Source organism: Neodiprion fabricii, chromosome 4, assembly GCF_021155785.1.
Source record: "Neodiprion fabricii isolate iyNeoFabr1 chromosome 4, iyNeoFabr1.1, whole genome shotgun sequence".
Classification (NCBI taxonomy): Eukaryota; Metazoa; Arthropoda; class Insecta; order Hymenoptera; family Diprionidae; genus Neodiprion; species Neodiprion fabricii.
In genome coordinates this window covers 41,854,963-41,868,850 of record NC_060242.1, presented here as the reverse complement: position 1 = coordinate 41,868,850, position 13,888 = coordinate 41,854,963, and the positions used below count along the sequence as shown (strand labels likewise).

Genomic DNA, 13,888 nt, shown 5'->3' with positions numbered 1-13,888 from the left:
ACGTCGCCACCCTCCGCGGGGAGGCCTCACCCTCGTCAGCAGAAAAACGCGCGGAACCTACCCCAACCATAAATATGTTTAGCGGTCGTTAGCCCCCTTCCTCCTGTCTCCTCTGCGTTCCTCTCTATCTACCACGCTCCTTACTCTCATTCTACCAATCCCCCTGATCAGTCAAAGGCAGGAGGCGATACAGCGTGCAACTCTTCGATTTTCCATATTCTTCCCTCGCACTTCTCCCCGCCATCCCCCTCTTCGCCCCAACTTGCTAACCTCGTTAATTCGCTTCTCTTTCCTTCCTCCTCGAAGTAAATGAAACGTCTCTCTTGTCATAATCGTCGAGCCCTGAATTTCTGACCCCCGTCCCAACCCAGGAATTACTTACCGCGGTCTGTCTCGATTCCCAATTCCCAGCCCCGCTTTCCGCTAACATCTTAATCTCTCGTACTCATTAGACAAGTATGACAATGTCCCGGTATTAGATGATCTTTCGAGGGTCTAGACGGAAGCTCGATTCCATTATCTATATCTCCGTTAGTACAATAACCACTATTTCTATATGACGATCAGCTCAAATAAGGATAATCGGTATGATTGGCGGTGATTACGATTCGCCGATCGTCGGGTCACTGGGGATGAGCTTTTTCCGAAATCTGACCCAGAAATGAGACTTAGGTTTTACCTCGCTTCCACAATATTTTGCAAGTAATTCTTGGCTACTTTTTTTGGGAGCGTGTCATTGGGTTGACACAAATCTCATAATTAAGAGCATCAACGGCAACAGCCGATCCTTAATTATATAACTGCAATACTGTGAAGATAATGAATCTTACATTTCGACAATTGATAACGGACACCATCCGTCCAGTCCCTCCAATCAGCTGTTAATCTAATTCGAATTTTTAAATTCAACGAATCAATCGAATCCCGAGGACGGTTGAAATTCTTCTCACAATTCTCTGCGAGTTGAGGATCGAAGGGGATTCAGTGGAAATTCACCCCGTCAATAACAGAAATGAGCTTATACTCTTTTTGCCACTTAATTTTTGTCTTTTCCCGAGAACCTTGTAAAGAGATCAAAGCAGAGCTACGTCGGCCTTTGAAGCACCAATCGGTACCGATGACATCATGTGATCGTTTTTGTTCGCTACTGATTCCACTTCAGACTCGAAAAAACTGGATTATAAGTAATGGACCGAGTCGCTGATTTAATATCTTCCGGGAATAAAATCATGGTGTTTTGAACTTGGCGCCTTCCTAGATAATTTTCTTTAACGGACATACAAATTTTGATACTACGGACGCAAAAGAAAAAAAAAAAAAAAAAAACATTATAAGTCTATAAAGTTAAACAGTCATATTTTGGTTCGGTTTTGGAATTATTATGGCTACGGTCTGGAGTGAAAGATTTTTCGGAACAAACGGAGAACTGGACAACCCTCATCAAGTTTGGAGTAAAAGTAAACATTGCACTGTTCAAATACCTACCGAGTTTCTCGTTATTCTCTCATTTCTGTTTATTTTCAGGTCCGCTTCCACAGATTTCATTGTATTTGTAAAGAAATGATGAGTGAATGTTGATTTCAGACTCACACTCGAGTGAACGATAAGTAATTTACTTCCACCTAATTTTGGCAGCCTTGGTCTTCCAAGGCATCAAAGCCTTGTACCAAATCGGGGCACGACTGGCATGGTCCAGTTACTAGAGGACAAACGCACGGCTTTGAGAATAAAGCCCCTCGGAGCTGCCTGGGCCGTTTGTTGTCTCTTCCTCCAATTTCTCATCCTCATTCTCATCCTCATCCACATGTTCGTCCTCGTCGCCGTCTCCTCCACACACGCACACGCACAGGCGACACGGGGGAGATAGGACCAAAGGCAGAGGCGTGTGGGTTATTGGCGAACCGGGAGAGTCACAGGGGTGGCTCTCCGCGATAACAAGACACGGCCGATCACGTGACTCCAATACGGAGTAGCCAGCCATCAGAGCGAAGCCGGGAAACGCCGTTGGGGGGAGAAGAAAAAAAAAGAGGATCAGAGGGATGAGGACGATAGTGTATCAATACACAGGACAGGACACACTTTTCAATTGGGGCGAAATAGTAGTACGCCGGTTGGATACGAGAACTGCTTTTCGGCCCCTGTTTCGCTTCTCCACAAGGGTGGAGAGTATTAATAGCTCAAAGAACGCCAGATACGCTTCACGACAGAGCCCGAGATGCTCAGTCACTAGGTTAGTAATACCGCTTCCTCAAAGGCCCCGTTTCCCTCTACATTATAACATGCCCGCTGTTAGTCAGTGGATCAGAAAACTTATCTCAGTCCATCCATTCGTTTATCCGTCTATCGATTTCTCAGTTTCACTAGCTCATTGAATGCTGCGTGAATTTGAATGAGCTTTGACCTCGTTGTAACAGAGTAGAAAAACCGGTTGCAAAATTTTTGCCGAACGGACAAGTAAGCAAACAGACAGACAAGAAAGCGAGTTAATAAAATATGTGGTAAAAACTGAATGAGTTTTGCCAGCTTGATCTCATGAAATGTAGTGTTTTCATGTCTCACGCGCACCGCCGGAGTCAAAGTCATGTGTTATGGGACACGTATGTATACGTATATAAGACGTAAATCGGTATCAAACATTTATGTAATGTTGTGCAAGTAACGCAACCTTCTAGAGTAGTACTGTGCTATGCGTATAGTCGGGCAGCCATTTTTTAACCATTTTAAAAATTTCTTCTAAATTTCGGTTTTTCTACTCTAGAACAATTCATGTCATAAAGCTCGTCTAAATCTACGCTAAACTCGGCGCGGTGCCTCCTTTAAAGAAAAACTGTTTAACTAAATCAAGTATTTGAAAAACTAATGAAAAGTATCAAGTACTCGAATCCTCGATAGATATTGTTCTTTTTAGTCTAATTTTCATTCCGGGAAGGTAGCTTGTCTGTGGACTCATAGTTCAACAATGGGAAAATATTTCGTAAAGAAGCTCTTCACCCTTGACTCTGACTAGGTCGATCAGCTAACCAGTTTCGTGCCAGGCTCGGCGTTAACAATGAAATGAATAACCTTTTGAACGGAGAAGTCAATGGTGTTCAAACGAAACATAATGGCACAACAACCAGTTAACAATAATTGTCATCAGCTCTAAACGTGGAAGCGATTCGTTTGAAACGTTAACACATACAACGCCAACGCACGCATTGTGTCAAAGTAGGTAATTTACAATTGCGCGGAAAAAATCAACATAAAACTGCTGGAAACGTAGCTGAAACTATAAATCTTGTTCACGTGTATTATCAAAGATTGCAACTATCATAACACTCTTGGAATAAGTCAGGGCAAGATTTCACAATGAGGTATCGATAAGTGCACCAATGGACCGGATTTTCCAAGACTGTCCTTATTCTCTGTCATATTCTATCGAGTACAATTTTAGTATAGATCGAACACCCGAATATTGCAGGAACTTGTTGAAAAGATTGAACTACCCTGTCAGGAGTATCATTGATTGCAACGAAGTTTTTACCCGGTATTTTAAAATGAATCATTTACTAAAAATTTTAGACATTGCATCTTTACCCGAAATTATGTTATTCAGCTAATAATAGGGTGGGCAACGTGCGTAGCTCTAAACGTATCACTCAACGACTCCAGGAAGGGGGTTTGAGAGAACTTAGTAAGAAGTTGGTTGTGTACCAAAGCGATATAATAGTGCTACCGGATGATGTGCGAACAATGTTCGAAAGCGATTCAGTTGAGGATGGAACTGTTATACCCAGTTGTTCCGAGGAATTATATGGTAGTGTGTTTCATTTTCTGAGAACAGTTACCGTGGCAGGCTCCTACTCAAGTTAGTTGAGACTCATGCATGGCATTTTGTGGCGAGCTTCCTGACACTCGTCGTCAGCTTTGCGCAACCCTTTTCCCTCTCTTGCCCGAAAACGTCGACGAGGAGCTGACTCAAGACGAAGAGGATGAGGAAGAGAATGAGGTTGGGGATGGAGATGGAGATGGGGGCGAGGACCCTTAAGCATCACGGTCCGCGATGAAGTCCTCTGGTAGTACGGAGACAAACAAAACTCACTTAACAAATGATACCGTTTGTAGTCGTCATAGAACGAGCGAAAGTAAGGTTTGTTATACCATGACAGCAGCCAAGTTTTCCCGGAAATGATGAGGTCAGAGTTGAAAGCAGTAGCTCAAACTCTTCCAGTCAACGTGACCGGAGCCTTGATCAGGGTGAATCAAGCTGCAACTGTTAGGAAGAGAGCGCATCATCCACTCTTCTGGCTTAGTTCTACTGTTCATTAGAAAAATATCCCGATTTCTCAACGCACGGCTCACCGTCCGCCAAATCGGCGTTGCATGTAACTGAATACATGAACTTACGCCTCGGTAAATTCATAGTCTGGAATATCACCTCCAACGTTCACAACAGAACACGGTTATAGTATCGTAAATTACTGGCATAAAGTTTTGGCGACATTTAGAGGCACGCAGGTCGCCAAGCTCGTCATTTTACGACCACTAATTGTTGTCTTGACGAAACAGAGTTGTATCAAAAAGTTTGTGTAAAGTTTTTGGTTGACTATGTAGGGAGGATTGTATAATGACTTGAGACACGCGTTCCAATTTCAAAATACATTTGTCAATGCTCACAATAGTAATACCTGTCAAAAGCGGACTGCAAAGAAATTATATCTGAAGAATCACTGATGGTGTGCGCTTTCTGAAAACGACAAGATTCCCATTATCATGACTGCTGTTGAAGGTAATCATGTTTCCAGCATTGCGTGTAGGTGACTATACATATACATATATCGATTCGGTTAGGTGAGATCAAATTCCAAGTTGAAAGTCGATCAGAATAACCCATTTGATAGCTATAAACGACGGTCAAGTAAATAAAAGTTGTGTAAATAGGGAGAAATATCCATAAAAATTCGATATAGCGGTCGTGGGGTGTAGCAGGGGGGTCATTGAACACTAGGGGAAGCTTGCCAACGCACAGGTGAGTATTTCGGAACGCAAGACACCGCGTGTCGTTGCCTCGCGAACGCAGATATTTATGACAGGAGTTGCAGGTCGCGGTGAGGTGCCAGTGGAGCTTCCGAAGCGAGCATGCGATAATATTCCCGTTCGCGAGGGCTGTGAGGGTTGCCGAGGGTTCGACTGCACGCCAGTCCGTGCTGAGACGTGACTCGTGATAGTACGCCGATATTTTTTTCATCTTCTTCTGCCCGGTTATTTCCTGGGCTCGAGCCTGCCATGTGAACGATTATGTTTACCTCGGGTTGCACGTAAACGTCAAAAATATTGTTGGAATTGAATTTATAGGATCGCCGTGCTGAATGGTGATAAGACTATCACTTGACGAATACGACACGGCGCGGAAGGACTTTAAGTTTAAGAAGACTTAACTCGAGACACGGAATTGGCCATGTTGCAGAACGATTTGAATCTCTTATTCAAATCGTAACACTTCCAGTTTATCACTTCATACACGATGCATTTCAGAAATTTGAAATCTGAACATCGGGATTTATGGTCCATTGGTATCTCTGCGAACCATGAAGGAGTCCTGGAATCAATGACTCTATTGAAGCAAGATAAACGTGACCCGAATTGTTTTCGCATAAATATCACACTGCGGGAGATTCTTCAATCTTTAACTCGGTGAGCAAAGCAAGAAACATCTTCAACACCATTATTCGTACATTATTGTGCACTTTGTAATAGTAGATCGATTATTCACTTCCTTGTTGAGAGGTTGTGCACTGTATCCAATGAAGAAAAAAACAGGTCGAAACGTCGGCAGTTGTTGAAATTCAACTTCATTGAGGCTTTATGTGTGAAATTTGAATTAATTCAGGTAATTTTAGGTATTTTGCAGACTTTGCCTATTTTTGCACGCTGATCTCTTTGGTATCAGAATTTAGTTGAAGGTGAAATTTTACTTCAGCTGTTTTAGCTGTCACTTTGTTTGGCGTGAAAGAACATTCAATACTACGAATGAACTTCGATAATCAGTGAACAGGCGAAATAAAATTGCAAGGGTGTTAACAGCGGCCAGTTTGTTTTTGTAACAAATATTTTTAGTGAAGAACTAATTTTTTAGTCTAATTTCTTAAACATACTTTTTACTTTCAAGAATCGAGCCCTCGGAAACCATTTATACATGTGTTCAATTTCTTGTAAGAATAAACAGTTACGGCTTACTCTTCATGCTCAGACTGCATGATAAAACTGTCAATAGCAACGACTATGTGTTGCACGACACGAACCGCTGTCATACCTATATGTATATCGTGCCTACGTAAAATACCTCAAATCCTTCTTGTGCAGAGGGGAACAAAGAGCGGGTGAATCGAATGGCTCATTTGTTAGATGAGAGGTTAACGGGTCCCTTTTTGTACGTGTGTACATAAGTATGACGGCATGACTAGCTGGGTTGCACAATGCTGGGACTTCTGGAATCTCGCGTGGGCCAGAATCGCGGATTGTTTTCGTATTTTTTCCGTCGGACTCTGGTAAATTTATTGGCCGGAGATTTGGACCGCGGGAATTTCAATGAAAGTATGTAAAGTTGATTGGGGAAGAGGACCGGGGACAAAAAACGCGAAGTGGCGAGGAAGAAAAAAATAAAAATAAAAAGGTTAAAGGACGTCCGTCTCGAAGATTGTAAATCGAAAAGACGTGAAAGGTTAACGTGTAGTACATGCCCTTGATATTTGCCGATTGATTGGCAGGCAATTACAGATCTTTTGCCGTTTCGCGAAATATCCAGTTTTAAATTATATACCGCAAACGATGAAGTTTTCGGCGGAAGTGCCGGGTCAAAATACGTCTGGTTGATTTTCGGTTTCGCGCTTCTGCATTATATCTACCTTATACGGCGACGCGGTCTTTCTATTCTCTGGCAGCGTAATGCTGCGGACCTTTTCTGCGGAGGGAAAGGCTATAAAACTGGAGAGGTGCGTCGCAGCTATTGATTCCTCGTGTTTCCTTTCGGAAATTACGCATTTTTTTTTCTTTCTTCTTTCCCTCCTTTTTCCTCTCTTTCCGACTTCGTTCGAGGTCGATAGGTCGCCGGCACAAGGCACTACGCTCTACACACAGCGCGGTAACGCAACGATATACGAGCCTACATACCACGAACATACAGTAACACGTACAGTCACGGTAATATTGCGGCAAATAGGGGGTGGGAATCGTGCCTTCAAATGCGCATCGATAACACATGATTTACCGCGCCTGGTTAATCTTTCGTGATGAAGTTTCGCTGATTGTGAGAACCAAATCGTAAATTCGCGAGTGCACGCCATCTCGGAACCATTATACCGGGAATTTAATGTAAATCTCGTAGCCTAACGCCAGCAGATAGGCAACCGAAGCTACGTTTTGCATATGCGGGAATACAAAAAAATGCGTAGGTTGCCTATCTGCTGGCGTTAGGTGGTGGATTTCATATTGAATTTCTGCCATGATCGATCGGGGATGACGTGAACTTGCGAATGGAGCCCAGCGTCTGAAAATAGGCAACCAAAGTTACATTTTGGATGTGCAGGAATACAAAATGTAGCTTCGGTTACCTATCTGCTGGCGTTAGGCGGTGGGTTCCATATTGAATTCCTGCTATGATCGATCGGAGATGGCCGTAGACTTGCGAATTGAGCCCAACGCCTGCAAATAGGCAGCCGAAGTTACGTTTTGGATGTGCAGGAATACAAAATGTAGCTTCGGTTGTCTATCTGCTGATGCTGAGCGACAAGTTTTGCAGACAATTCTTGGTCATTTCACTAAAAAAGCACACTTAATATGAGACTGGCGTGAAAAATAAATTTGCTTTAACTGGCGATTTCTTGATAAAACTGTCTCGTATTCTTGTGGAACCTGTTTAGTAGTAATTTCTGGTAGTCAAGCTTTTGGGGTTGTTGTTGATGGGGAAGAATGCCGTTGCGTTCGTCGTCTCCCCCTCTACACCGAAATTCCGCGTAAGCTAATTAATCCCCGCGGCTCATAATCTCGGCGTAATCCTGCAGACAGACGAGACGTGCTAACAGGCGCGGATAATTTGAAAGAGATTTAATAATCCACGACAATTGCAACGATGCCAAAACGCGTCTCTCTGTCGGTACATAGCGGTGGAGGTATTCCGGCGGGCAGTCGTAATGTTTTTCCATTTCCATGAAACGGCGAGCGAACGGCGAGAAAACTCATCAGATGTAATAAAAAAGAATTTGCCCGCGGCGATAAAACATACGGCGAAACCTCGTCGGATATCAGGCTTCAGGAACACGGTTTAGGAAAGGCGTGTGCAAGCGTTCGTTCGTGTGCTCGCTGACGTGTGGGAACGCGTGAGAGCGCGGGTGCACGCGAGTGTGAGGTGCAGTTGGTCACGCATAGAGCGGGGGGGCTAAAAAGAGGAGTTGAGAACGAAGGAAATGAGAAGAACGAAAGCCAAACTCGTTAAGCGGTTCGCGTATTTTATTTTTACGCTTTTTCGCTCTCGGTTAATGTAAACATATTCCTCGAAGAGCCGACTATATACGACGACGTCTCGCACGGATCAGCCCGCGGTCTACTTTGACCAAGAATTAAGGCATTCCAACACATGTGAACGAATTTTTGACCGAATATGTGCAGCCAAACTTGGCACGGATTTTTTTCTTCCCACCCTGTTTCTTTTTTCTTAAATCTCGCTAATAGCTTTCATGAAGCAGCTATATTTGATTGATTAAGACATTGATTAATGAAGATATTATGATGTGCACACAATTTTATCATTCTCATGCGTAACAAATTGCTGCAATAGGTACCCACATGAAATGTGAAATTTCGACGTTTTTTTCAATCCATCTCGACAACATCGTCAATGCCTGTTGAAAACGACCAATGAACATGTTTTTCCGTGCCATTCTTTTCGTTGGTAATTTTTCCTGAAAGGCAACCACCACGTTAGATCAATTCGTTCGCCAATTCACCGTCGCGGGGTTACATGCCGAATTTACACAGCATGCAGGGGAACGCGGCGCGTAACCGCGATACCCAAATCCGTTTATCTTCGATCGGCAGGTCTACATTACATATTTATCCTGGCTGAACCGACACCCCGGTGGTCCAGCGAAGCTCTGTGACTCAGACGTCGTCGTCGTCGTCGTCGTCGTCGTTGTCGGCGGCAGCAGCAATGGCTACGGGCGGTTCGGCTCACCGCCCGCGGCAACTAGCTGACAGCTACATAAGAGACGTAACTAATCTATCCCACACCTTGGCAGCGGCCAACCGAAAATACTAAAATTCAAAATAGTTCGCTAAACAAGGTTTAAACTCGGTTTCTCCCAGAGGATCAAGCGGCCGGAATCCTCCGGCATACGCAAGCCTTCTCGCGACAGGTCTTGTTGCGTTGAAGCAAAGAAATAAATCATCAGTTGTGGTCTTCAACATATATTGAACATATTTTAAGAAGAAGGTGTCTGTGGGAAATCGGCTAATATCAACCCGAGTCTTGCTTTCAGTACGATTGGTTCGCCCCGGCATTAGTCATGACGAAGCGAGGTTCTTACAGTTGAGGAAACAACCGGGTAACCGCCGTATAGTTGCAAGGATATCACGACGCTGTTTCGGAGGTGAAAATGGGTGTTTCAGCCTTTCGTGAATTGACGTTACCCACATTTTAGGTATAAACACACACGTGCATGGAGTGTGTAAACTTGTGACGGAGAAAATCATCGCAACTGACGCAACGCGGAGGAATCGTGAGGTTGGAAGTTTGTGTTTTGCAAGCAGCATGCTGGTGTGTCAGTCCGGTTGCACGCCACAGGCGCAGTGCGGCATAGCACGTGAACCAGACTTCAAAACTGACCTAAAACTTCACTTATAACCCCTCCAAGTTACGCCGAGTTACCGTGCCTAGCTGTCTGTATATGGACGTGTGGGTCTGCTTTGGTTGTTCCCTCTGTTATTAAATTAAAGATCCTGCAAGTTAACTTTATTGGCAATCAAACATCTTTTCAAACGGTATTTGTAATGATTTGATTTCATGTTATTGCTCATCCGCGATTGACGATAATCACTTGAAGATGAACAGATGCAGATTATTCGTTAGTACAACAAGATGATTATTCTCAACTTGCATGTCCATTGAAGGTCCGATTCTTCAGTTGAAAATGTGTCCGGCTACCCCCACAAGACTTCGTTTAGTTGATGAACGGACGACTTATACATCAAAGCAACACCCAGGCAATTGGCATTAATCCAACGACCAAGTGTCATTGATGGGTCATTATAAATAATAGGCTTATAGCTTAAAGTTTCCTCTAACACTTGAATCAATAATCCATTGACGTATTGTCGATAGACAATGTTTCAAAATGCTCAATCCTTTGAACCTGTATTTTATTTCACAGGGCATGGCGAGGGCCAAGGAAGTCTTGAGCTGAATGAATGATCTATAACAGTGCCGCAAGCCAGATATCCGACCAACTGTTAGCGGAGTTCGCGTAATGTTAGTGGTGAACTCGGTAGGAATAAAGGGAACGAAGGTAGACCACGTAGGAGTTGGTGGTCAGTGATCACTGTGGCTTCGTACGGAGGGAGACAACTTCTTGCGGAGGAGGTCCCGGGCCTCTACATTCGACGGCTGACCCTTGAGGATCCAAGAGACGCGAAAGACCGGTCTCGGTCATCGCCAGCGCGTCACGTCTGCTATCCGCGGCGCAGGCCTTCCCCGCCGCTGATTGGACCAGCGCGGAAAACGTCAAGGTAACACGCGGTGAATTTTAAACAAGCGGGCGAACCGAATTCTCACTTCTCCCACACTCTTTTTCACTTCCCTTTATTATATGTATATCTTTTCATTCTCTGGTTAATATACCGATGTCGAATATACAGGCAGTTAATTACTGTGATGCAAATAATAATCCTTGTCGACGGCTTTGATCTGTTCAAGCCTCGTTGAGCCCAGAATTTATTTTTGCTATGTGTAAAAGAAACTGTATTTTTTTTTTTTGTCAATAAATTATGCAGTACGAATCTCAAGAATTATATCAGGTTTCGCTCTGTGGATTTATATGCTGGCAACTTGTTTCGCTGACTCGGCAATCGTACGAGTCGCTTCAAGTCTATAATTAAGTGTAGTAAAATTTAATGGTTTCGTAACTCGTGTAAACTGATCAGGCCAGATCATGCAGATGCCCTTTGTCTGTAAAAGTTTCTACGTAACAATATATGAGGTGATCATTAGCCTACGTTACAGGTACCTTCGGTCTTATCACAGCTAGGATGCCTTGAATTTCGAATCGCATAGACAACTTCGTGGCTGTGATGTTTGAGAATGCAAAATCGGACCGCTTGGAAAATTGAGTTGCAGCTCACCAAAGTAACGCCTTGTGTATAACAGACATCAATAATGGCTACCCCAGTTGGTATTTGTACTTAATCTCGATTGCCGATCCCCTCCACACAGTCCCGACTAGCCTGTTATAATATTTCGAAGCTGACCATAACAGCAGTGGCTGTACAAGGCTAGCAGCTTCGATGCAATTTTTTAACGTTTCGCAGGTGCGATAAAAATATACACTCCAATTTCTTGCCTTTGGTGAAGAAGACAAAAAAATATAAGGTCCTCGACGACGAATATCGCGTGGGGTATAAGCTTTACATATTATATCGATGTTCCATTTTCACTCGCATTTCTTTCCCTCTTGAACCGTCAAACACTTATCTCGAGCAATTTGTCAACCTTGCTTCTAATTTTTTGTCTACGACCGGTATCGGATCGGTGCTTGACCAGGCGAAAAGTCGCCATGTAAATTAGGTAAACCGATCTGTTGCAGGCAGGGAACCTCGACGATTTTATTGCCCTCGATAATTATATAGGATTTTTACTTCAATAGCTATCGTAGCGTGACGCAGTGGCTCGACCGTATGAAAGATGACGCTCCGGCATTTCTTACCATCACCTCGCTACAGCTTCCCGATTCTCCGATACCCCTGATCGACTCCCAGGCGATCTCTCGATGCCAATCTCAAGAGTCGGCCAGAACACTCGACGGCAATAGCTATGACAAGGACGACATCATGGATGAGCTTCTGAGAAAGGTTGTCGCCGTCAGAGGTCAGACGGAAACTCAAAGATCAAAGCGAAACAAAGGATCCTCATCAAAGTGTTCGAGAGAGTTCACGGATCTCGAGGAATCTACCCGGAGGATAATTGAAGGTCCGTAAATTCTCCTTTCTCCGTGATTCTTTTCTCCTATATATCCCACCATCTGGATTGTCACTGTATTGTCTCCGAACAGGGCCCGGTTATTCAACAGGAAGGTCAAGAAGGTCGACCCGAAAAGCCAACGGGAACCAACGCAAGGACTGCACTTGTTCAGAGGTTTCGAACAATCTGCGAATAAATATTCGCAAGAAGACGGAAATCCGGCGATCGTCACGAAGCCCGAGTCCGGAGGTAACGCATGTAATAAGGATTGCGATGAGGTACCACGGCCAGGAGGAAGGCGAGGAAGGAAGATCCGCAGCGAAGCCGAAGGATGTCGCTAAGGACAAGAAGGACCGACCCGCGACGGTAGGGCAGGAGGGTCGCGGCTGCTGCCCCGGGGTTAGCGTCGCTCTGGACTTCACTTTGAATTGTTCAAGCCTCCATTTGACATCTCGAGATGTGCCCGTGAAGCCAAGCGGGAACACAGGCTCCTTGACACGCCTGGATCAATCCGACGAAAATTCGGGGCCTGATTAACCCGCGAATTCACTAGTTCGATGCCGATCCCATTATGTGAATGAAGATCATCGAGATCATATGATTATATATATGGCACCGGGTGAAATCTTCTGACTAGTGATTATTTCACTAGTCGCGAAATAGCACCTCGAAAAAAATGACTAGTTCATCAGCGTAGCTCTGATAATTGCTGGAAATTCTTTGAGTATTCGCTACGCATATTGTCCTTCTTTTTTGATTGGCTACTATTTTCAGATTTTATGTAATGCAAGCTGATCAAGTGATCGTGCACAACCAAAGATCAAGCGTCTGCACGGAACAAGATTCACGGTTTAGCACAGCTGGACGGATTTTTTTAAAGGTAGAATAGATTGGCTATTTTTTGAGTCGAAAACCAGTGTATCAACCGTTATTGTAATATCTGATATAAATATATAATTTAAGGTTTGTTGGCTCGTGGTTTGCAGTTATTAGTTAAAGAGAAATTCCATCTACTTGTTATTACAGTATCGAGTTACTGAAAGGTAATATTTCGTACAATCCACACTACACAAACAGTTGATACTGCCATGTGGGATTGCGTTATTAAATTTGAAGTACTCTTCGGCTATCGGGTTTCCTGTGGCATTATCCTTTTATCATTTCCTTTGTCTTTTAGACGTAATCGCCGCACTTTCCCAGGCTCATCCGCGATGATCAACGAAGTCCGAAGAGATTATAAAAAGGTCCACGATACTAAGTGCAGGTGAAGCGTCAGAGGTTGTTATTGTTATCGAATGTTTCACAACATGATCGTCCTGGAGCAAATAGTCGTTAATCGAATAAAAGAAAACCCGCAGGGTCAGGTCTGGCGTATCACGGCACGGGATTCGCGGTGGCTGCAGAACCTCGGCGTGCATGGCTGTGAGAAAAAGAGAAAGAAGAACAAGAAGAAGAAGAAGAAGAAGGAATAAGGAGAAGGAGAAGAAGTAGAAGTAGCGGAGAGGCTTGTGCGGGGAACGGCCATGAACCATTTTCGCCCTTAGAGCAGCAGCAGCGCCGCGAGCTCGGGCAAGCACCGTACAGCACAGACAAAATAAAAGTAAGTCGAAAACCAGCGAAGAGTGTGCGTTCGCGAACTCCCAGCTTGCACGCCGGGGAACAGATTTCGCGGGCCCAAACGGA

At 44.1% G+C, this 13,888-nt stretch overlaps 1 protein-coding gene across 1 annotated transcript; it reads left to right on the top strand.

The window, feature by feature from the left end:
- The first annotated feature begins 5,198 nt into the window (after positions 1-5,198).
- Positions 5,199-13,261, top strand: LOC124180156. Its single transcript, XM_046565280.1, has 3 exons — positions 5,199-5,673; positions 11,892-12,214; positions 12,297-13,261. The coding sequence occupies exons 1-3, from the start codon at positions 5,504-5,506 to the stop codon at positions 12,740-12,742; spliced, it is 939 nt and encodes a 312-aa protein (XP_046421236.1). The 5' UTR covers positions 5,199-5,503; the 3' UTR covers positions 12,743-13,261.
- Positions 13,262-13,888: the final 627 nt, after the last annotated feature.

What these genes read in the sequence shown, in the direction of transcription:
- LOC124180156 (XM_046565280.1), top strand. Translation starts at nt 5,504, where the DNA reads ATGCATTTCAGAAATTTGAAATCTGAACATCGGGATTTATGGTCCATT. An exon ending in ATTCTTCAATCTTTAACTCG is followed by an intron (nt 5,674 to 11,891) that starts GTGAGCAAAGCA and finishes TTACTTCAATAG; the next exon opens with CTATCGTAGCGTGACGCAGT. An exon ending in TACCCGGAGGATAATTGAAG is followed by an intron (nt 12,215 to 12,296) that starts GTCCGTAAATTC and finishes GTCTCCGAACAG; the next exon opens with GGCCCGGTTATTCAACAGGA.